We start from the raw sequence: 23503 nt of genomic DNA, 5'->3' as shown, positions 1-23503 counted from the left end.
CCTCATTTTCAGAGGAACTCCTCCATTCCCACAATAAATTTCTATCCGAATGAGAGAAAATATATGTCCTCTTTTCTTTTCTTTTCTTTTCTTTTCTTTTTCTTTTCATCCAAAAAGACGTAAGCATCAAATATTGTATAACTTCATGCACCAAATATTGCTGACTATGATGCTTTTGCTAAAATTTAATAATTGAATTCTATAGTTTAACATTATTGTTTAACAATCAAATAAACAATCATCAGAATAGAAAGAAACAGCTGCAGGATGCCTGAACACTAGAGCCCTTGAGATGCCGAGAATATCAAACATCTGTGTAATAATACGAGCGACGTGAGAGATGCTATACGTAGATATTTCACCTAGTAAAAGAAGATTTTACCAGTATATACAACTGGTATACGAAGAGCATCTTTCGCCATTCCAGGGAAGGTTTTGGGATTTCCAGTAACAGCCCAAGTTACTAAGAAGTGATGTGGATCATCAAGGATTTCTCCAACTTGGCTCAATATCTGAAGGTCATGGTTGTTCAGCTTCATCATTACTAACCAACTGTTGCCATTAGAAATAAAAGATGTCAACATAAAAGTCAAAAATGGCATTATGTAATAAACTACAGTATCTAAACTAAAGGATAACATAGTAATATAAGAGTACTTCAAGACTTGCGAGAGCTAAAGCACAAAAAATTAACATTTTTATCATTTGAAAAGACTAAAAAAATTCAGCTGAATCTGTACAAGAGATAAAAAAGAATCTCAAAACACAATAATTTCAACCAGCAATAAACAGAGCATTCTACTTAACCAAAGCAGGGTCTCAAGCAGAGCAGAAGGGATAAGCATAATTAATTAATTAAAAATTTAGATCACCAGTGCAATTCCTTATTACAGAGTTATTTCCCTCTCACATAACAATATAATAACAGAGGAAGAAAAGATAAAGGTATTGTAATAAAAGTAAGTCCAATCTACCTTCTCTCGCATAAGAAGTCTAAACCAAAAAAGAACCCTTCCCTATGAAAACAGAGTAAGTAAATAATTGAAAGGGTTTAGACTGCAGGTAGGCCAAGATGGATTCTATCTTAGCTTTTGTCTAGATAGGAGAACAATTTCTAAACCCTTAGTACACCACAAGATAACTGCTTGCCATGCAATTGGGCAACAGTCTTTGCACGTTAAGATTTTGATAGATACCAGTTATTGAAATCTCCAATGCAAGCCGGCTGATTACCTCAAATAGTTAGTATTTTATTTATGTGTGATACTAAAACAATAAATTGTACGATATTCAAACTACTGAATGTGATAATCTCCATTCAATATTATGGCACATGTATCCTTCCTGAGTACATGCATAATGAGTTATTATTAGACATTCAGCTCCTCATTTGCATTATCCTTTCTTTTGGTTCTTACATCAAAGCCACATATAGTGATTTTCTGACCACAAAGGAACAGTCCCAATATAGAACTTAACAATAAAGTAGAGTCAAATGTCATACCAAAGAGCCGATCAGCTCATATGCTCCCATTACTTTAGGGTCCTCCTCATCTTCATAGCCAACCTGCAGTATCCTAGGACCATTGACAGACCACAGAGATTTCCGTCCTTCTTCCTGAAAGAACCAATAATCAAAGAGGTCCAGCTCAAATGAATTGCTATGATAACAATCAAATAACCAAACGTAGCCATATTAAACTGTCTTTCTTATTTACAGGGTTTCTTCCATTGGTAGGTTTTTCCAGCCTAACAGTAAGCGATCATTTTAAGTTTCTAATGTCATTATGAGTTTCAACTTATTATAACTATTGACTAGTCACTTCTCAAGTTTTTCCAAGTTTCAGTAATACAGAAACTCGACAAGGAAGATCAGCCATTGCATCCCTCCATAATGATGAGTGGAACTGCTTAATTAACAAAAGGAAATAACCAACTTATAAAAATCCAGAGAACTGCTTTAAGTCTTGTAAAGTTCCAAGGAAAAGAAAAGAAAAAATTTCAGCGATAAAATGAAAAAAAGTTCTACAAAGTTAAAAGGATATCCAATGTAAAGCTGATGCTATAATTTTAAGAGAATTGGCCAACATAAATGAGACAATTCATACATAAAGTCTACTGAAGCAAGCAAAGTACAAACTTGTGGCATAGAAAAAGGTTGGATAAACTGCAAAGTGATTTCACCTGCAAGCAAATCAAATAAATAGCTTCCAATGCCTGCTGGCGAATTTCTGGATCCTCAACTGCTTCTCTCTCATGAGAAAGAGCACTACTAAGCTCAGGAGGCATTTTTGATCGATCTTGTTCACCATATATCTGCATGTGATTGCCAACATCAAGTTATAACCGTACAATGATCAAATGGCATAATGAGAAGTGGAAAGAAGAAAGCAAAACATAAGCATTATTATTGTGAGAGAGAGGCATTTTCATCCGTATAGGTCTTTGGTATAATTATAACTTAAAAGTTTAAAACTTTGAATTTGCCAAGCCATGCATGAAAAGAAGAATAGAATACATAACAAAAAAGAATTCGAATACTTCTAAGTAAACAGAAAGAGAGTGCGCTTCAGTTAAATTTCTGAAACCAACAGCAGTAACTCATAGATTCTGAAATTTTTCAATGCCACTAGAGGGCTATACAGCTCCTATGTAAGAACAGTTCTAGATTGCATTAAAGGATGAAATTAAACAAACCATTGTTAATCCAAACAAGAAACTCACCAAAATCCTAAATCAAAGTTCTACTAATAAGGCTCGGCAAACACTGTTGGTTGATATTGCAATTTAAGACTGATACCATACTACCATCATAGAACAAAGCTTATATAAAGAATAAGCAAGTATATAAATGCAATCAAGCATGCAATGATGTTAAAAATAGGGAACGTGAGAAGTTTTCACTTTCACAGAGTAGCAAATGATCACCTTATTGCCTGCTACTGGGAGAAGTAGCGCTGGCCAAAGGTACTCTGATAGCAAAAGTAAATTCTGTAATTGATTATCAGCTTCAAAACAACAATTGCGAATGGTACCACATACCTACAAGACCGACAAGATTTAACTTAAGGCTTATAAACAGAAAAGTAAAGTTAAATGATAGATAAATATAACACACAACAGGATGAAGTTACATTTGTCATTTAAAACAATATCAATATATATCTGACACGATCAAAAGAAAATTACAAGCGATTAAGAGTATATTTATATAACCTTTCCAGTTCTCCATCTTTAGTTAATACAATAAATAAGAATACATACAAAGATTGGAAACAACAGCAGTTGCGACACATATAAGTCCAAGTTTCAATATGCTTAACTACTTCTTGGCATCATTTCAGTAAGCAATTTCTGCAAAGAGTTACAATGCTCAGTAGGGTTTGTTGAATTTTCACTTTTTTCTCTCATTTTCCTTAAAACATGGTTCCAAATGTGAATGCTAGTAAGAAAGCAATGTTAGAGCTTTATGTGCTAGCTTAATGTGAAAGCCAGGATGGGACCAACTAAGTGACTGAAGACAGAAGTTCAGCTTCACATGTTAGCTAATGTGAAAGCCAAGATGAAAACAGCTGTGACTGAAGACAAGATTACATGTAACAATAAGACCACTTCAGCCAACACACAAGAATTCATTATGTTTTATGTTTACAAAACTCATAATCATAAGCAACAAAAATTATGACAAGCAGAGGCAAAAAAGGAATGGAACTTGGCAAAGAAGGATTTGTATGGAAGATGAAAACTCTGTGACTTTTAGTATGTTACAGCATCTGAAGGTACAAAGCAAGACAGGATGGGAATATGCATTTAGACTATTCTGAAGCATGATTTACACCAAGCTATCTATGTTCATACCCCTTTCTTTCTCAGTGGATTTGTTGAATCAAACTGATGAATGACCTGCTTCAGGAGACTTCGCTTAGGTTCCAACATAATCTTCCTTCCAGTTACAACTTTTGAGATGTTTACAAGTATTGAAGCAACATGTTCAAAGGTATCTTCTGCTAAACGGACAACATGAATAGTACGTAAATTTACAAGTGCAAAATTGATATATAAAAATGAGAGCTTCGAGGAAGCTGTAGAGTAAATTGATAATACAAAAGGAATACCTGTTGAATCACCAGATGGGGACCTACAAAATGATCTAACAAGCTTCGCAACATACAAACCTTCAACCTTATCATCCCCAACCTATAAAATAAGAAGTTGTATATTAATATATTACATGAAGATTTACAGGTCCATAACCCACAGCTAAAGTGGAACTGTGGAAACAACAACTTCAGAATACTAGGCCACTACAGCTTCAATTAAAAGAAAAGTTGATTTTCTTTTCTTTTCTTCAAATTTCATATTTTCATCAAGTGCTCATTGGAAACAAAAATAGTCAGATAATTATGAGTAATTGAGTCATGGTGTATATTTCTGCTTATGATAAGAAAATTCCTTCTATTTTCTTTCTTTCTCTCAATCAAAGAAATCAAGAAATAATTAGAAAATGAAAAATGAAACTGTAGCGACAAAAATGAGAATTTTGAAAGCCAGACAAAAGAATCTGCAAAATTCAGGGATAATCGGCAATTACTTTCATTTGAGAGTTTCTTATTACAATGAGGCAATTATTTAGAGTAAATAACTTCAAGGATAACACACAAAAAAAGAGGTTTCCCGAACACAAGAGGCTTGATCGATGGGGTGTCTGGAAAATGTGATATCATTACTATTGGATAAATGTGAAAGACCTAGTGCAAGAATTAGATAAGTTGTATTAGATATCATACAAAACCAGAAGTACGTCAGGACCTTGAACATATGTTTGGCGCAATTAATCTATTTCACCAAAGAAACTAATCTAAAATTTTGCAAGGACAAAATAATACACCCAGCTTAGTACAAGATATATTACTTTGAGAACTAAAAAATTCTTAATTATTGAGTCCACGGACCATCTCAGAAATAGCACGATTTCACCGGTAATCATGCCAACCAAGGGCCAACTACTAATTAACTACGGAATCAAATCTACAAATTTATTAGACATACTACACTAAAAGAAGAAAGAGTTAGAAAAGAAAAGGAAAAGATCAACACCAACAACTCAAACCTGCCAAAGACTGCAGCTTTATTACTAAAACCGCAAAAAAGATCACACCTGAAGTAGCGCCACAACGCCGGAATCGACCTGGGTGAGGTTCGCGAGGAGCATGACAAGACTTCGTCCCAGACTTCGGTCGTCGGCGTGTTTGTAGAGAACGTTCATAGCGATGGCGACAGATCCAAGAGATACGATCTGAGATGCGAGGTTTGGATCCTGGGAGAGGTTGATGAGGGCCTCGGCGGCGGCGGCGGCGATGTCTGGGGAATCGCGTAGAAGATCGGAGAGAGGAGGAAGGGTAAGATTGGAAAAGGATGCGAGGGGACGAAGTCCTTCGTCTGAGCCCGTGAGGCCTCGAACGATGTCCACTGCTGCCTTTTTTAGCTGCATTAGATGCTAGGGTTAGGGAAGAGAGGAAACAGAGACAGAGAGATAGGAAGAGAGAGACTAGTACCTGGGGTGAAGGGGAAGAGAGAAACCCTAGGAGTTCCTCGAGCTCGGTCGCCATTAGAGAGCACGACGGAATGCGGGAAGAGGAAAAGGCGGCGAGAAGAGGAGAAATCGCTACTAGTCGGAGCAAAGAAGCGGCTCAGGCAGAGGGAGACGGGATTATATGTAGGATCGATTGCAAGAATGTGCTACGGTGCTACTTCAGCCAATCATTGCTTGCCAAGTATCCTGACAGCAGGAAGTCAATTGAACCAGGATGCGGGGGAGTTACCGTACATACGTCCTACAAGTACAGAGATAAGAGTTTAAAAAATATAATATATGAGAAGACAATGGATTGTAGGAGTACTAGTTATTAGTTAAGTTGTTATAATTATTAGTTAAAAGTTTTATTATGTAAAATATTCTACGTATTAACACTATAAAGGATTTGAAATATTCCCTTTAGATAAATGATATATAGTTGGTCTAAAAAGATAAATGATATACAAGTATTGGTGAATGGTATGTCAAAATAATGAGTTTTTTTTTTGTTTTCCTTTTAGATGTCTTCTTCTTCGAACATAGAAGGATAGATAATTCTCATAATATGCTACCTTTGATTTAGGCTCTCCCTTCTCTTCCTTCTTATCTGTTTTTTTTATTATTGTGTTATCCTCTCTTCATTCTCCATTCTCACATTATTGTTGACGTTAGCTCATTTGTTCTTCATCTTATCGCTGCTAGCATCGTCATCGCCAACGTCAACCTACCTATCTCTCTTTATTGTTTTGCATCAGTAAAGGCCAAATCTATAGGGTGGTGGCATCGAAGATATCTAGGGTCTACCATCGGTGCGCTTCCTTATGGCTTGGACTAGGGTCGATTCCGAATGTAGGAGACTTCCTCTAATACCATAGATTGGCCTTGGCTTGACTTTTTGTCAATCTTCCCTTTTTTTGTTGTATGCAACTCAATGTTACTCTCCTCCCACTTCGACAACACGATTTGGCCTCCAATCTATTGGCTTATCTTCCATCACTTTGAGTCGCCCACTCTTCCATCTTCACCACCATATATCTCCTACCATGAGCATCATAGATCACATCTCCTTTTGCCACCGTCGTCATGAACCATGTCGCAAGAGAGTTTATTTTTTATATTTTAATGTTGTTTTATTGTTCTCATTTCCTATATGTATATGTGCTGCATACTTAGAATAGAAAATGAGATAAATCGATGGCAGAAAAGAAGAGATAATATAGAAAATTTGAGTGAAGAACTTTTGATTTATAAAATGAGATACTTAGGGTGGTAGAAGAAAGAAGAAATCATTTTAGTCAAATTAAGGATAAAATTATAATTAGACTTATGTGTGGAGTAATTTGAATAATATTTTTAATATAAAATAAGGATAATTTGATATTTGATTATAAATTTAGAATATTGTTCCTTAATCTAAAATTGAGAATTCTGTAACCACGAATTAAACTGGAGCTAACTAAATAGAGAATTTGGCCAAACTAATTTTTTTTGTTGAAAATTGAAGGTCCATTTGGTTGCTGAATGATAATTGCAAATTAATCTTGCTTAGTAGTTTAATATTTGTTTAAAGATAGTCACATACAATAGTTCATTTAAGTGGAGAGTAACAAAACTAAAATGAACCCACATTTTACTAAAATAAAGATCGAAATTGGTCAACTATTCTCAATTTTTTTTATCATTCGCAAACTCGAATACTGTATAAAGATACTTAGGTCTCATTAAGCTTTTAATTAATATAATAAGCTATCTAATTTAAGCTTTAAGTCATGTACATCGTCGAATTACTCCTCTGAGCCAACCGCATTGCCGAGTCATCAACTGAGTTGAATCATTAAGCCAAACTACCAAACCACTAAATTAACAAATAATTTTTTTATAATATTATTTGGATTGGAGTTGAATCATAACCTCTTTGTTACGGAGGAGGTGAAATTACCTACCTAACTCTAGTCATCCAAACTAAATAATTAGCCCAAAATCCTCGGTCAATTTGGGATTATATGTTGTCATGAGATAGACCTCCTTCATAACTCATAAGCTGCATGAAAATAAGCACGACGCATGCAAGCACACAACAGCTCATCCGGCAGCAGAAATACACGAGACTCGCGAGTCAATCGAGTCCACGTGTCGGCACGTGGCGGTGGAACACGGGAGTGGGTGCTCGCCACACGCGGGTGCGTGGTATCCTTCCCCCTTTTCACCTCCTGAATTCGAAACTCCGGGACAAAGCGGAAGACGAAGGAGAAGACTAGAAGACGAGTCAATAGCCCTAAACCCTATATTTAATCTCTCCGCCGATCTCGTCTTAGAAGGTAATTGCCCCTAATTTCGAACCCTTAACCTTAATCAGGAGTTAAGGGTTTAATTTGTCTCTGTTTTCGTAGTTTTAGATGCAGATCTGATGTTCTATCTCTAGTTTTGGGGAATTTGCTCTCGGATTGTAGGAAAACTTAGTTTTTTTTTGGTATAGTATATGGCGAAGAATTGCTGTAGAGCTGCAGCAATTTTCTCAAACCCGATATGGTTAGTATTGGGGAATGATCTGATTGATACTTGTTTTATTGAATAGAAATCTGAGCATGGTCCCGGAGAATCCTTCTTCCATGGATAATGAGGCGAACATTTTTGCGGAGAAACCGGCGGATGGGTTGGTCATTTGTAACTTTTCAACATCATCATTAGTTGCTTTACTTCTGTTGTTTCTGAAGTTATCCTTCATATGTTTTGTCTTATTGATTTTGACTGTCTATCTCTGACAAAAATCTAATTTAAGGGCATTGGATATTTATGGAAATTCACTTGCCACCATAGAGCACGAGCTGTAATGTAAATGAAATGGTTCATTGTGCAAGTTATATAATCATATCCTTTAAGCATCTAGTCTTTAAACTATCTTGGGTATACTCTTCGATATAAAAGGAAGTGTTATATTGTTTTCCGTACTTGATAGGATTTGGCAGGAGCAGAGTGATGGTGGGTGTAGTATTAAATAATCTTCTTGCTACTTTACAAAATCCACCTATATCATGTTTTTATCTTTTTGCTGGTTATTAGTTTTGCGCAACTTGTCTCATACTTATCAAGTCCTTATTAATATATTAGACTTTTGTTGCTGTTGTTTTTTTTGTTGCTATCTAAAATTTTCCTTGTGTAGGTCTCTCCCTAACAAAAAGAGCCTGGGGAAAGTCCCGAAGAAAATTCATAAAGCTGAGAGGGAGAAGCTTAAACGTGACCAGTTAAATGACCTCTTTGTTGAGTTGAGTAATCTGCTAGGTAAAAATCCTGTACCAGTTCCTTCTTTTGGTGATTCTAATGCAACTGTCTGCTCTTACTGGATGCTACTAATTTAAATCAGTAAAGTAGCTAAAATTTATAGGTCAGAAAACTACACTTAGATTGTATTCATGTTAAATTTTCACCAGGAATGATAAAACTTATCCTTAAAAATAGAAAGCCATCAGTTCAAAAAACTTCTGAGTTGGTTACAGTTATAGGTGCACAGGGTTTGGACATTACATTGTTTGTGCTGTTCCTGAATTCAGGAAAATAACTTATGGCAAACATTTTGATAAGCATAAGGCATCTAATTGCAGAACCGGAGCGACAAAATTGCGGGAAGGCATCCATATTGGGTGATACCACACGAATACTACGGGATCTTCTTGCTCAAGTAGAATCTCTTAGAAAGGAAAATGCTGCTCTTCTAACTGAATCACGCTATGTAAGTTGTCCATACCTAGATATGTGAGCATGCCTTATTAAAATGATATTAGTTCTATATGACGAGCTACAATTATTTTAATATAATTTCTATAGAAATTTGTCACTCATGAGAAAAGGAAAACTAGTACGAAACCACCTAGATCGATATAGAAAATTCTTTAAGATCTTTTATGAGTGAATCTTGATGAACTTGATATCATTCTTTGCCTGCTTAGAAGTGTTCTAGTGTAGGATATGTAACTGACATGTGGCAATTACAATGTGAACAAAACCTTAAAAGGAGAAACAAGGAGAGAGTTTTTTTATAGTTGGAAGATTTTCATGGATGTGTTCTTGCTACATAATGAGCTCTATACATATATTTCAAACAAAATAATCGGTGGCAATCATCTAGTAGAAAAACTGGAGCTCATTTTTGTGTTGCTTTTCCAAACTTTTGTTCTTTTATAGTTGCTAGTTGTGCTGCATAAGTAGTTGCTGACTTACTTTAGCCAAGTGTAAAACCATCAGTGAAGGAGCTTAATTCAATTAAATATGAAGATTAGTGCATTATCTCGCATAATATGTGCACTGAACTATGATAGTAGATTTTGATTGGTTAGGTCAATTGTACAGCTGCAGTATTTGACAAGGAGACATATGTTCCAAGATTATAAATTATGGTCATGCCGTTTAATATTGGGAGTTCTACCAATATTTGTGGAGTCTGCCCAATTATCCTGGCATGTTTGTGACAGTAGAGCAATAATTTGTGGTCCATTTTAACATTTCTCCGCAACTGAATCCAGTTATTAAGCTGCTTCATGTCCTCTGCCGTATATGTTATTTTAGGTCATATTTTTTGCTTCCTAGACCCTTGTGTAGCTCTCTCTATGAGGTTCTCATTGATTTTGATTAGTTCTCCATTACTTTGTTTGTTTCCTAGCTTCCATATTCTCCCATACTTGTTGCCACCATTCAGATGAATATGTTTGTGTTTACCTTCTGAGTTCTGCCACATTGAATTCCACCAGTTCTCTTTCTAGTTCTTCATTCCTATCATGTGAAATGTTTATGGCTGTCAATAAAGCAATATAACCTTGTCATAAGGAATTTAAGACTTTTAGAGAAAAGTACATACATCACCCTGTATTTTGATGATATTACAAATCAAGTCCTTTATACAAATAAAATCCTCTATTTTTTAAACAAGAAATGCCAGAGCATCCTGTTCTTTGATAGATGGGAAGTAGTAAAACCACTGGCCTCACTTGACTCTGGATATGAAATTACCAGTTGCCCTCACTCTTAGCCTTTTTGAACCCTATAGAACTTGGCTCTTGATGCTTAAACCAACTACACCCCACCGAGATGCTTGATGAAAAGCTCAGTAGATGGCTCCCTTTATGGTAATATTGGAGAAAGAGGGTGAGGGCAATTTGGAGATTACAGGAATATGAATTTGAAACCGCCTATATTATTGGTTGTAATCTCCAACACTTTGTAGAAACTCGAAACATGCATTGCTAAACATGACAGCCTGTGCAAGCTGGAGTTGGAAAATCGCGAAGTTCACAGAGGGGCAGGAAAATGATATCAATTGTTACTATTGTTAGAACTTAAAATGTTTGGAAAAAATTCTTTATTTAAGTTTTACCCAGTGTATGCTTGTATGCCTTCCCACAAATGTAAGGGGATACTTGGAACAGAGAGTGTGCCATTTGAATTTTTTATATCTGCAACTTTGATTTTTAGTTTGATTCAAGTAGGGCAACAGAAATTTCTAGTTTCATGGCATAAGGCCTGGCGAATGAGGATAAGCTGGCACAATTGATGTTGAAGAAACTATTCTGTTTTATAGCAAAATTCACAATTAGGAAATATAACCTCCAGATTAGTACCTTAGAGTTGCAGTACTATCTGCATTACAACTGCAGTGATAACAGAGAAGTCCACTTCAATGTCATTTCAATTCAACCAGAATCCTGACATTAAAACATTACATGATATGTGCAATGTTACACAATAAAAAATGTAGTGATTATTCAATTTCATTCCAAGACAATAGCAGTCCTCACATTGAAGATCACATGTTATTTACCTTTACACACTATCAGAATCCATAAGTGTTGACCTGTCTACAAGTTTTATTTAGCTGCAACATCTCATAGATCCTTACTTCTATTTGCTATTGGCACACTAATTCACCTTTCCACTATTGTTCTCTAAATTTTCATTGACTAGAATTTAAATGCTTTTAAATTTGACATTCCTTTTCTGTAATTGCTCAGCATCACCACAATCCCTTAGTTGTAGATTTCTTTTTGTTCCTTTCTACTTGGTCTAGTAATGTTGGAGGAAAAGCTTTGATGATTAGATTTTACTTTTCTGTTCTGGGATTGACAAACAGGTAACTATAGAAAAAGATGAGCTTAAGGATGATAAGACTGCGCTCCAAGCTGAAATCTCAGGGCTACAAAATGAACTTAGGTTGAGGATGGGATATGACCCAGTGTGGAACAACAACCCCAATTTAAGTACTCAAACTGTGCCCCATCAAGCGAGCATAGTGCATGCAGTACATCAGCAACAGCCTACTGTTATTGGACAGGTTTACGCTGCTCCTCCTCGAGAGCTGCAGCTCTTCCCAGGCGCAGCAACAACGCCGGAGAGTGAACCTTCCTCCCATGTGAGAAGACCTCACCCTAGATACCCAACTCCATCAGCGACCTGGCCAGGGCAGCTCATACCTAGTCATCCAAGAACAGTACAAGAAGAGCGTAGCAGCAGCACAGCAGGGAGTAGTAGCGAGGATGGAGACAGCTTGAATTAGAGTGTTCTTTCTGTAAGATAGTTCTACACAGAGCAGATCGTCATCCTTCCCTTGTGGCTGAGTGAAGATTCTCAAAGAAGCATGAGAACACTATGATGATTCTGAAACTGACTATTTAAGAGGCGAATAGAGACTTAGCCATCTTAAATTTCTTGGATTCTGTCACTACTCAGCTTGTATATTTCACTGTCGTTTACCATCATTTAATCTTCATCTAGAAACTAAGGAGTTTGTTGTATATGATCCAAAACCCACTTATTTGGACTCTTTTAGTACTGAAGAACCTAATGGTTTCTTATTATAGTTTGCAATCTTTTGATGGAGACTTCTTCTAGAGTTCTACTACTTAAAGGAAAAGTGATATATAATAAAGGAATTTGGTATAGATCAATACAAGTCCTAAGTCCTAACAGTAGTACCTACCAACTGCAGAGCTAATATAAAAGTAAAGCTACCTGATTATTCTTGCACTAATTAAGCAATTATTATCAGCAGGTGCCTGTGTGCCAAAAGTTGTTGATATGTCCTTAGTACTAGTACATAATATAATTTGTCAGACTATATACATGTGTATTTATATAATCAAATAGGATCTAAACTTTATTTTGCCAGAACTTGCATTGAATCTCATTTCAGATTTGAAAAAAAAAAGATCAAACTCAAAAGAAAATTTTCAAAACTTCATAATCCAGGTGCCGGATTTGTATCCATATTCATCTTAAATTGGATTTCGTAAATTTTATCAAAAAAATATTTGACAAAAAAAATATTAAAGAAAAGACTAAGCTAAATAACCCATATTCATCTTAGGTGAAACATTTAAAAAGAAATATCTTAGGTGAAACATCACATCAAACAAGTGACTATTGAGCAAGTTCTTTTTTTTTTTTTAAGCTTCAATTATACTATTTGATAAATACACTCTCTTGTCCAAAAAATAAGTGGATAAAGCAAGGAGGCGAATAGACCAATTAAGACCCCAAACGAAGCGCACGTACCCAAATAAAGCGTCTATTTATCATCTACTTTTTGTGTATTTCCTTTTTGGTTGCTATTTTCCAAGTCTCTACTTTTCCCCACCACTCTCTCCTTTTTAGTCTATTTCCTCTCTACGAGAAAGTTTTCGATACCTCAAAAATTTTCAAATTAAAGTGAAGGAATTGAAGCAAGGGTTGTAGGAGGAGATGGGTTCTGGATCTTTCCTCAAGGTGGTGGCCAAAAACTTCGATGTTCTTGCTGGGTATGTAGTATATTCCCCTGGTAAAACTCACTAGTTTCTTGTGTATTATTGAGCTATTCTGTTAGGTTTTCTGCTGATTCCTACCCAGATTGTATAATTTTTTTGTGTAATTTTAGGTCAAGTAGATTTTGAGTTTTGTCAATCTCTTAGGATGGTGAAGTAGGGTAATAGATTTCTGTAGATTCTAAGATCTCTTTCGCCCCTTTGATTTACGAGAAAAAGAATTGATTTTGGTAAATGTAGTAGGTAACTTGAAAAAAATATTATGCAAATTGGTAATATGGTACTCGGGTTATATGTTACGAAGAAGAAATAATTTTTTATCTTTTTCTTGTCTTCTTTGCATGATGAGAAACAGAGGAATTTTCTTAGTTTTCTGTTTAATATCTTGCATTCCTTTTATCCTTCAAGATAATTTGCTGGTGGGTTAATTGCGTTTTACCCCTTTAGTGTTGGGCCCAAAATCAAAGTAACCCTGAACTTTAATTTGTTGCACTTAACCCCATTAGTATTTCTTCCTAATCTAACAGTATCAGCACCCCATAACTAACCACCTAGAGGCTTTGGCAGGCTATTTTCCCTCCAAAATTGAAATTTGATGACTCAAATGTCTTTATCTCCATTAAGGGCACCTTCCACCTTTTTAATCACACTTGATCCACCTAAATCTCATCCCACAATCGCAAGAAGCAACAAAAAAGGAGTAGACTGGTGAGACAAGGCTCTAGAAGCAAAGGTGACGGAGGATCTGGGTGATTGTCGATTTGGACAGTTTGACAGATGAGAGAATGGTAGTTGGGCTTGCTATGTGTTATATATTGATTTATTTATTTTTGTGTGTGGCCGTTTTCCACCTTCCATTGTGGGTGTTACTGGCTGAAGAGTTCTTCTATTGGGTTAATAACTATAATAATTTTCTTAAGGTTAAGGCTGTAACTTGTCCATAATTCTGAATTATTATCTTGCACTTGTTTATTTTGGCATTCTTTTGACACTTTTCAGTTTGATCTTTCAGGCCTTTGGTAACTCTAGCTTATCCTTTGTAAGTGGCTACTATCAAAATTTAGTTCATTCTTATTGTGGATATTCTGCAATAAATAAGTCTCAAGGAATTTCAACAGGTATGCTTCAGTTAAAGCGATAGAAACTAAATCTCCCGTGGATGATCAGCAATGGCTCACATATTGGGTGTTGTACTCATTGATCACACTTTTTGAGCTTACATTTGCGAAAGTCATAGAATGGTGATTATCTTTTACATTGATACTGCATCCCTTTTGCTTGAATATATATGTTCATGACTTTAACTGTTGTATCAATTTTTTTGGGTTGTCGCATAATTTTAAACTACTTCTGTAAACAATACTGGAGTCTGGTTTTTCTTGTGTCTTAATAGGATATAAGTGGTGAAATGCAAAACAGATGGGACTTCTGTGCATCATTCCTAGATGCCTTTATTGCAGTTAACCTTTAGTTTACATGATCTTAAATCCAAAATGATGAAAAGAGTCTATTTTTTCTTGACTTTGCAAATTTAAGTATTCTCTGCCATATTGTTTGAACATTTGGATTAATTGGCTTTTGCTTGCTAGCACTTTCTTTGTAACTTTGCCATGTTGCATCTCTGAAAATTATTGCTTCTTCCAGAGTTGCAAGTTTTAAACTATGCACAAGAAGCACACAGTAGTGTATACAGGGATGAAGATAAAATTCGTGCTTTACAATTTCTTAAAGGTCACTTGAAATCGAAGGCCTTTTTTTAACTAATGTTTGAGGATTAACTTCTTATTCTATTTAGATCTATCCTTTTGGTTTATTAATTGGTGTTATAAATTCTCACTTTTCTGGCGATAAATAGCTTTGGTACCAATCAAGCTTACTAGATTCTTATCTAGTTGAAGCCATCATTAGGCACTTGTAATTTAGTTTCTGACAAATCATTTACATATGCAGCTTACTAGTTACCACCATGCTATATTTCTTAAATTGACCAAATGAAAATGCCTGACACCTTCTGAATGACGGGAATCTTTAAGATATAAAAATGTAAGAAAATTTTGATATAACTTTATAAATTGAAATGAATTCATTTGGTTTTTCTCAGAGATGTGATCTTTCTGTCCTGCCGTTTTGGAAGCATGGCAGGTCTTTGTGATATATTTTGCTGGGCTATATTCATTGATTTTTTTTTTTGAAGAAAAGACTATGTTTATTGATAATTTGTTAGATGTACACCAGCAAACATATCAAGGTAATGAAGTCAACCTTGCTAAATTCCTGTGATATTTCCATCATTTTGCAGGCTTCCTTTTTGGTCTTTCACGAAACTGATCTTTAACTGCTGGTTGGTCTTACCATACTTCAGTGGTGCTGCTTATGTTTATCAAAAATATGTAAGGCCACTATATATAAAGCAGCAGGCAGTCGATCTATGGTATGTCCCACGGAAAAAGGGTATCTTCAGCAAACCAGATGATGTTCTGTTGGCTGCGGAGAAATTTATTGAAGAAAATGGACCAGAAGCATTTGAAAAGCTCCTAAACAAGGTACTTTACCCTCCCATTATCATTATCGACATGGAAATATCAGCTGCAAGTCAATAGCATGAAATTTTTTCTAATTCTAGACTGACCTGAGAAAAAAAGACACTCCATTCTGAATTAGAATCATCTGGAACTGTTTTGAGTCCCTTATCTTTGCCTAAAGAGTGAATCTGCTCTTAATATGAGGTCCAATGCAGTTATGCACTACCTGGAATCATAGAAAGTTGACGTCTCACCGCCAACTCCAATGCTTCTTAAATGTAGGAAATATATTCATGTTGTGCAGCTTCTATGCAATTTATCATATCTCAATGTTGTCTATAGTTAACCTATTGTTAATGTCTCGATCTCTTTCTTTGATTATTTTTCATGATGCAAGTGCGAGCTAGTCTGTGCACACTTCTTTCATTATGTTTGTGTTATTGTTGACTTGCTTTGATCCTGTTCCGGACTTACAAAATGCGCACACATTAACAAGATCCAAGTAGAATGTGAATCTATATGAATGTAAAACTTATGGCCCTTTGAATTATTGATCATTTAAGTCCAAAGAACAAGGTGTTTATAACATCCATGAAGTTGAAGTTCCAATTGTAATCAAAGCATTTATAACCCTTCAGAAGAACACTGAAAAATGCAGTTTACTGATATCCTCATTTCTAGCTTTAACCTCTCAAATATTTTTGCTCAATCGCAGATAGATATAGTAGCTGCATTTGATTTCTCTATTCATTTCTATGAAGCCGAGCAAAATGTTTTTGAACTTCAGCAAGTAATGTGAGCTCATGCTTTTGGTGCTGCCCAGGTTGAAAAGGCACCGAAGCCCAAAAAGGGCAGCAAGCATGTGACGTTTGCTGATAGGGAGCATGAAAAGGACTCGAACTCCTTGAGGAGTGATAAACATGCTACTTTTGATGAGATAGAAACTGAAAGAGAGTCTACCTCTTGGAAGAACAACAATTTGATGATTTTCGATGATGATAATAGATATTGGAACTAGAACTTTCTTTTGCTTGGTAAGCCAAAAGTATCCTGACCTTTGACAGAATTAAAAAGAGGTTAATTAAAAGATGCTCTCTATTTCTTCCTTTCTGTGTTGCTTTAATTATACTCTGACATTGTGAAGGTTTTCTTCTTTTTGTCGACGGGGATGAAGCCTCTGGTTGGTTTGCAAATATTAGGCTTTCACTTCTGCTGCATCTTGACTTAATCACTCGTGCTTTGGCCGCGACTCATCAGTACGAGATTTTGTGTATACTATCATATCAAGTTGCTCCTTGGTAATGTTGCTGTACCCAAAATGATGTAACTATTACAGTTGGAGAATTTTATTGCTTTTATGCGTCTTAGTATTATACATCTGTTAAAAAATGTTCTCAAGTAGTTTAAGAAATAGAGGATATTATCTCATTATAGTGAAATGATGATGTGATTACTCTAATTTTCTCTCTTATTAGCCTTTTCCTCTCATTACTTGGTCATTTTCCTACCATGTAATTATTTGACCTTGAGACCCAATTCAAAGGGTGTAAGCGAATCAGATTTGGGTCGATTATATGTCCAAAGCTCGGATTTGGATTCGAATAGGATTTTAAATTGATAGGTAATTATTATATTTATATTTTATTATCGGATTATGTCGGATTTTTATTGGATTCGGATAATGGATCCCATTGATTCCTCTTGAATAACTAGTATATTATGAAATAAAAAATACAATAGCTTTTGGTGCTCAATTATAATAGTTTAGTAGATTAAAATTAGAACATAACAATTTAATCGTCTTATAAAAACTGACACAGGTTTAACATATTAAATGAATATAATATTAGTACAAAGGTTATTTATATAGATTCAGAGATTATTCATACTTTATAGGAATTAAAGTCCTCCAAGGTTTCGGTTTATATAATTTAAGTATTAGACTAATAATATTGTTTACATAACTATCGTTTACCAACATGAAAAAGAAAAAGAAAAGTTAAATATATATTAAAGCTCCAATATTTAGTCAGGATCGACTCTGAATTAGATGCGTAACTAAATCTGACCCATTTATTAAATGGATAAAAAAATTGACATCCAACTCCGAGTTAATTAGATTTAGTAACAGATAATTTGAATCCAATTACACATTCTATTACATGGACTTTTATTTTTTATTTTTTTATTACCAACAGGTCCAATATATTATTCCCTATTTTTCATTGCTAAATTATCACTATTTTCTCGGTATTTTTCTATATACAATATTATGGGATATTACTCAAATGTATAAAGACAGAAAATAAATAAAACACGGAAAATCTATAATATGTAGGTATTATTTTATTTTTGAGAAATATATGAAATATAATTATCCTTTAGTCATCATTATGATATTAAATATTTGTGTCTAAATTTCTGGATGCACGAATTTATGACATAAATAAAGAGTACACTATTCTCAATAATAAGTAATAACGCAGTATATATCATAGTGGGCCATTTTTGCAAGAAAGAAATATGCGTTTTAAACTTTAATCCATGTTTCTAATGTGATTATAAAGTGGAATTTAGTTGCAAGTTATTTGACAATAATAATATACTCAAATAATGCTCTTGTTGGTATTAAAACTATTAAGGCCATTTTTTTTCTTTATCGTAGCAGCTCATTAACCCGAACACAAACCCGAACCCGAACCCGAACCCGGACCCGAACACGAGCCCTAGCACTTGGGCTTAGGGTTTTCACCTCTATATAAATTTCCGGTCTTCTACTCCATAGTCTCTTCTTTCGAAAGCGGCGAGGTAGAAGACGACCGAGCCATGGTTCACGTCAGCTTCTACCGCAACTGTAAGCCCTAATCTCCTGTCTCTCTCCTCCCTCCGTTCTCCCTCTTCTCCGATCCATCGTTTGGAACCGTAATTAGGGTCAGGTTTCTGATTTGGATGTCGTTTCGCAGATGGGAAGACGTTCAAGAAGCCGCGCCGCCCCTACGAGAAGGAGCGGCTCGATGCTGAGCTGAAACTAGTGGGCGAATATGGTCTCCGATGCAAGCGAGAGCTTTGGAGAGTTCAATACGCCCTGAGCCGGATCCGGAACGCGGCGAGGGAGTTGCTCACGTTGGATGAGAAGAACCCTAAGCGGATCTTTGAAGGTGAGGCGCTTCTCCGCCGCATGAATCGGTACGGCCTCTTGGGTGACGAACAGAACAAGCTCGATTACGTTCTTGCTTTAACCGTGGAGAACTTTCTCGAGCGTCGGCTCCAGACCTTGGTGTTCAAGTGTGGGATGGCAAAGTCGATTCATCATGCTAGGGTTTTGATCAGGCAGCGCCATATCAGGTATAGCTTTGAGTTTTTCCTTTGTCCTCCTAATGTGTTGTTCTTTGAAGCCTTCTCTTAGAAATAACATGCTATTTGCCCAAAATTTGTGCTTCAATATTGTTACTACATTTATCATGCTTTTCTTTTTCGTGCACTACTGTTGTGTACTAGGGGTGTGAAAATAAACGAGCGCCTTGGTCTCGGCTCGGCTGGAGCTGAGCCGAACCTTGAGCCTTCATTTAAGGCTCCAAATAAATACCGAGCACTATTCACGCAGATCCTAAATACCCAATTCATAAATCCTTTCACGTGCTCAACTCCGAGTCCCCCTCAAATCATCATCTCGTCTTCCTCCTCCTCCACCGTCTGTAAGCTCGGCAAGCCTCCTCTGCAGTCCTCCTTCACTGTTGGCAAACCTCCTCCTCCTCCTCCACATTTGGCTTTGTCCACCGTGCAAGGCCACTCGCAGGTGGAGATTGAGGTCTGCTTTGAAGGCTATGTGGCCATTGCCATCTCTACTATAGCTTCTTCCTTGTGGTTAACTAGTTACCCATCAGCACTGATATAAAAGAAGATCCATTTCCATGTTAGGTGAAGAAAAAGCAAGGGCCGTAAGCAACAATCTAGCTAGCGCCAGGCAAACTGATGCCGTCCCTTCATAAGGAGAGTAAGTGGGATAACTATGAAGAGAAACCCGCAGTGGATGGAGGTCAATGCAAACCAACATGGTTTACAAATTCAGTAAGCAACTCAATGTTAACATAAACACTTCCAAGATTGTTCAGGACCTGCATATATCATGGTGAACATGATGCAGATCATTCAAAAAAAATTTCTTTTTCTTTTATGAGGTTAAATTTTAAAATTTACAGTCAATTTGGTTGGCTTGTTGTTTTATTTACTAGTTAAAAATTAAAATTTTAGTAAAATTTTATTTTAGTTAACTAGTTAAATTCAGTTCTGTCCGATTCGGCTTGAATACAAGTTCGAGCTTAGCTCGAGCTTGATCTGGCTCGGTTCGAATTGAGCTGAGCGGAGCTAGCATGCTCGAAATTAATTTTGAGCTAAGCCTGAGCAGGAGCGAGCATGCTCAGGCTCGGCTCGCTTACACCCCTATTGTGTATTGATGAAGAGATTTTATTTGTTCATCTTAATGTCAAAGTAAGGTTTTGGTCAATCGGTTATGGCCCATGATTGTAGTTAATGTAGGCCTTTTTTATGTTATTTGATGCTATATGTTTCCATAGGTTCTCCATTTTGGTAGTTGCTCTTCCTTTTGGAGTTGCCTTTAGCTTTGTTCCTGTCAAACCTAATCTCAAGTAAGGTTGGTAATTAAGTCCATGTCTAAGATTGACACAGGTCCAATGCTTTGACTAGTGGTTGAAGATGTATGTGTACACTTGCCTTGTTGATCTATATGTTTACTATTCATACTGCCGTACACAATGATGGGGTGTCTCATTCCTTTTGTCAGCTATGATATTGGTGGAAAAAGTATTTGTATACCATTCTATTACTTCTGACATTTTAATATTTTATTCTGTATGTTATGATTTTGTTGATTCAAGATAGGTCATGTGATGAGAATCGATAAATAACTCATGACGGTCGTCTGAGGCACTTCTGTGTCTAAATTGATGTGAAAAATCTCTCTGATGCCTATTTTGTTTTTATATGGTTCTCACGATCTCATCTAAATTTTGCTAAATTTCTATGACATCTTTTTTCCTATTAGTACTAATTAGCATCTGTTTGCAGAAGCTTTGCAACTGTAATCAGAATCACTATTGTAGTTTGTACCCCTCATATATGGTCTTTTGGCGTAATTCATATGTATGTTTGACCTAAGGAGTTCAAGCTCTTATATGGGTCAACAAGTAAACATTTATAGAATGTCATGTCCTTCCAAATTCCAATTATTTGCGACTTTATGGTGTCTCTTGTAGTAATAGCCACACTACAATATTGATGACCTTAGTATACAGACTTGTTAGTTGGTGTATCTCGTTAGTCTTGTGACAACATGTCTGAAACATGTACATATTTTTGAGCCAACATTGATGTACTGGCATTTTGGGTTGCTGATAATCTGTAATATCACATGATCAGCCATTGCTGGTGAGCCTTTTGTGGCATGTATGCCATGTAAGACACTAATAGATTATGGGCACAGGAGTCATGCGCAAATTCACAGTTCTTGATTACATATGCCTTGGATGAGTTGTTGGCAATCTTTTCTTGCTCTTCAGGTCTCATGCATGTCTTCATAACGTTAGAACATATTGTTCCTTTGGTTTTGCCCTCTCAATTTGTCAATTTGATTAGTTTGAATGATGTCCTACAGGACTAATATGTTTTAGTAGCTATAAGTGTATGATTTTGGAAGATCGTGTCAAATTAAGTTTTCAGTTTCTCAGATTTTTTAGGTTGACAATTTTGAAGTAAATTTTTATTGAAACTACAAATACTACAAGACCACTGATAATATGTGACAAAATATATAGGTATAAGATATTTACTCTTGTCTTCTCGGTCCTATTTTTTTAGTCTCTTGGGACTTTTGATCTGATCTTCAAGTGAGGTTCTTGATGCTTTGCTTCAGCAATTTGTTTACTACCGATCTTCTTTGCCATTCTCTTTTTCAGTCCATACTGTAGGCTGGTTGTTGCTTGATTTTGCCTCAGGAATGACTAATGGTCCCAGACTCCTGGGTTAATTCCTGTAAATTCTATGACAGCTTGTAAGATATGTGTGCCTATCTTTAATGTGGTCTAATGACATGGTACTAGTATTCTGTTATTGTTTTGCATCTTGAGGGTCATTTAGTTGTCATACTTTATACTCGCGATATGACCCACCCCATGACACCTTCCGCCCATCCATGAAGCGCCCATCTTCTTTCTGTGCTTTTATAGTGATAGCGGTCTAATCTAATAGGCTTCAGGCTGACCTCCTTTCCTCTAAGGTACATCATCTCTATCCCGGTATACCTACGTCAAGTGTGGAAACCTCAGGACGAGAAGTAGCAGTATTGATTCTCATAATTATAATAAAGTAAAATATGTCAAATGACGGAAGGAGGAAGTAAAGTTGGATGGAAAAGATGGGTTTGACTAATCATTGGTGGAAAAACTGTCTATTGCATTAGAGAAAGGATGGATCGCCTGAGACAAGATCTTCGCCCAGCATCACTCTCGTCCTAGTAGGCCTTAAAGGCATCTCTTAGGAAAACAAGATAATTTGCATCTTGTTGGACTACTGATTTTGTATTATTTTGTCTCAAGAACACACAATGAGGTTACTAGGTATTTTTATATGACTTTCATGTTTACTGTGCTCCACGTCAAAAGAAATTTGACCTCTTGTCTGCTTATGATTTTCTTGCCCTGCAGTCATTTGCTATTTGTCTTTATGTTGTCAGCCTAACTATATATTCTTCTTTCTTTGTTTGTAGAGTTGGAAGGCAAGTAGTTAACATTCCATCATTCATGGTGAGGTTAGATTCTGAAAAGCACATCGATTTCTCTCTCACAAGTCCGCTTGGTGGAGGCCGCCCTGGAAGAGTGAAGAGAAGGAACCAGAAGGCTGCTGCAAAGAAGGCAGCTGGAGGCGATGGCGATGAAGAGGATGAGGAATGAAAGCATGTGCCTTAATCAATATCGAGAGTTCTTAAGAGTGGTCTCTGGGTTAGATTCTAAGTTTGACATCTTTGGATCAAGGGTTTCAGATTGTTCCGGTTCTAACTGACCATCCGAAGATGAGTTTTGATATTTCTGGAATTTTGAGATATTTAATTTTGGTAATAGTGTGTTATTTAAGCTCTTTGTTGCTGAATGAAACATGTCAATTTTAGGGAAAGGTTAATATTGAACTGTTTTGCTTGCCTACCTACTTTTGATCTTGGTATGTGGGAACAAGAAGTCTTTACTTATATGACTGCCCATGTTTTCCTGCAACGAATTGTAAAGAACTTGGTCTTCGGGTGGTATATTATCTTCGTTTGGTAGTTGTCCAGAGAACCACAAAATTTTAAGGGCCCAATTGGTTGCACCCGGCGTAAAATAGTGAGAACTTTGCCTAACGAAAGATATCTTTGCTCTCTCCTGCTATATAATAACACATCCAGAAGGATGCATTGATTTTAATATATATATATATATATATATATATATATATATCCTCTCTTTTGCAGCATTATTTTTGTAGCAGCTGTCTAACTGAATATAGAAGATAATAAATCGATCCTATTTCAGATGATAAGAGGAATTCAAATCTGAGTAACACCGGTTTAACTG

The 23503-nt window shown here is 36.0% G+C and overlaps 4 protein-coding genes and 1 non-coding gene across 7 annotated transcripts; 4 read left to right on the top strand and 1 right to left on the bottom strand.

Moving 5' to 3' along the window:
• Positions 1-157: 157 nt before the first annotated feature.
• Positions 158-5689, bottom strand: LOC140785493 (uncharacterized). 2 transcript variants are annotated; one of them, XM_073133333.1, is made up of 8 exons: positions 5556-5689; positions 5159-5485; positions 4116-4197; positions 3859-4007; positions 2929-3042; positions 2185-2316; positions 1505-1618; positions 158-552 (listed from the first exon to the last, which is right to left on the bottom strand). In XM_073133333.1, exons 1-8 carry the CDS (start codon positions 5607-5609, stop codon positions 520-522), a joined length of 1005 nt encoding a protein of 334 aa, XP_072989434.1. In that variant the 5' UTR covers positions 5610-5689; the 3' UTR covers positions 158-519. The 2 variants fall into 2 exon arrangements, with proteins under 2 accessions (XP_072989434.1, XP_072989435.1); XM_073133334.1 differs by having other exon boundaries at positions 3859-4004.
• Positions 5690-7705: 2016 nt separating this feature from the next.
• On the top strand, positions 7706-12433 carry LOC140787461 (transcription factor BHLH062-like). The gene is made up of 5 exons (XM_073136385.1): positions 7706-7893; positions 8151-8228; positions 8736-8854; positions 9175-9302; positions 11694-12433. The coding sequence occupies exons 2-5, from the start codon at positions 8161-8163 to the stop codon at positions 12114-12116; spliced, it is 738 nt and encodes a 245-aa protein (XP_072992486.1). The 5' UTR covers positions 7706-7893; positions 8151-8160; the 3' UTR covers positions 12117-12433.
• Positions 12434-13162: 729 nt separating this feature from the next.
• Positions 13163-17340, top strand: LOC140787816 (HVA22-like protein a). 2 transcript variants are annotated; one of them, XM_073136923.1, is made up of 6 exons: positions 13163-13356; positions 14372-14398; positions 14478-14600; positions 15659-15902; positions 16705-16915; positions 17026-17340. In XM_073136923.1, exons 1-5 carry the CDS (start codon positions 13301-13303, stop codon positions 16897-16899), a joined length of 645 nt encoding a protein of 214 aa, XP_072993024.1. In that variant the 5' UTR covers positions 13163-13300; the 3' UTR covers positions 16900-16915; positions 17026-17340. The 2 variants fall into 2 exon arrangements, with proteins under 2 accessions (XP_072993024.1, XP_072993025.1); XM_073136924.1 differs by having other exon boundaries at positions 13182-13356; positions 17056-17340.
• A 1305-nt stretch (positions 17341-18645) lies between these two features.
• Positions 18646-23099, top strand: LOC140786171 (small ribosomal subunit protein uS4y-like). The gene is made up of 3 exons (XM_073134410.1): positions 18646-18735; positions 18845-19226; positions 22663-23099. Exons 1-3 carry the CDS (start codon positions 18708-18710, stop codon positions 22844-22846), a joined length of 594 nt encoding a protein of 197 aa, XP_072990511.1. The 5' UTR covers positions 18646-18707; the 3' UTR covers positions 22847-23099.
• LOC140787845 (small nucleolar RNA Z161/Z228) lies at positions 20779-20869 on the top strand. The gene has a single exon (XR_012108916.1). It is a non-coding gene; the product is annotated as a small nucleolar RNA Z161/Z228 (small nucleolar RNA).
• Positions 23100-23503: the final 404 nt, after the last annotated feature.

Source organism: Typha latifolia, chromosome 4, assembly GCF_019914945.1.
Source record: "Typha latifolia isolate L0001 chromosome 4, TyphaL0001v2, whole genome shotgun sequence".
In the NCBI taxonomy this organism is placed as follows: Eukaryota; Viridiplantae; Streptophyta; class Magnoliopsida; order Poales; family Typhaceae; genus Typha; species Typha latifolia.
Note: the sequence above shows the minus strand (reverse complement) of the source record. Positions and strands in the feature narration are given on the sequence as shown.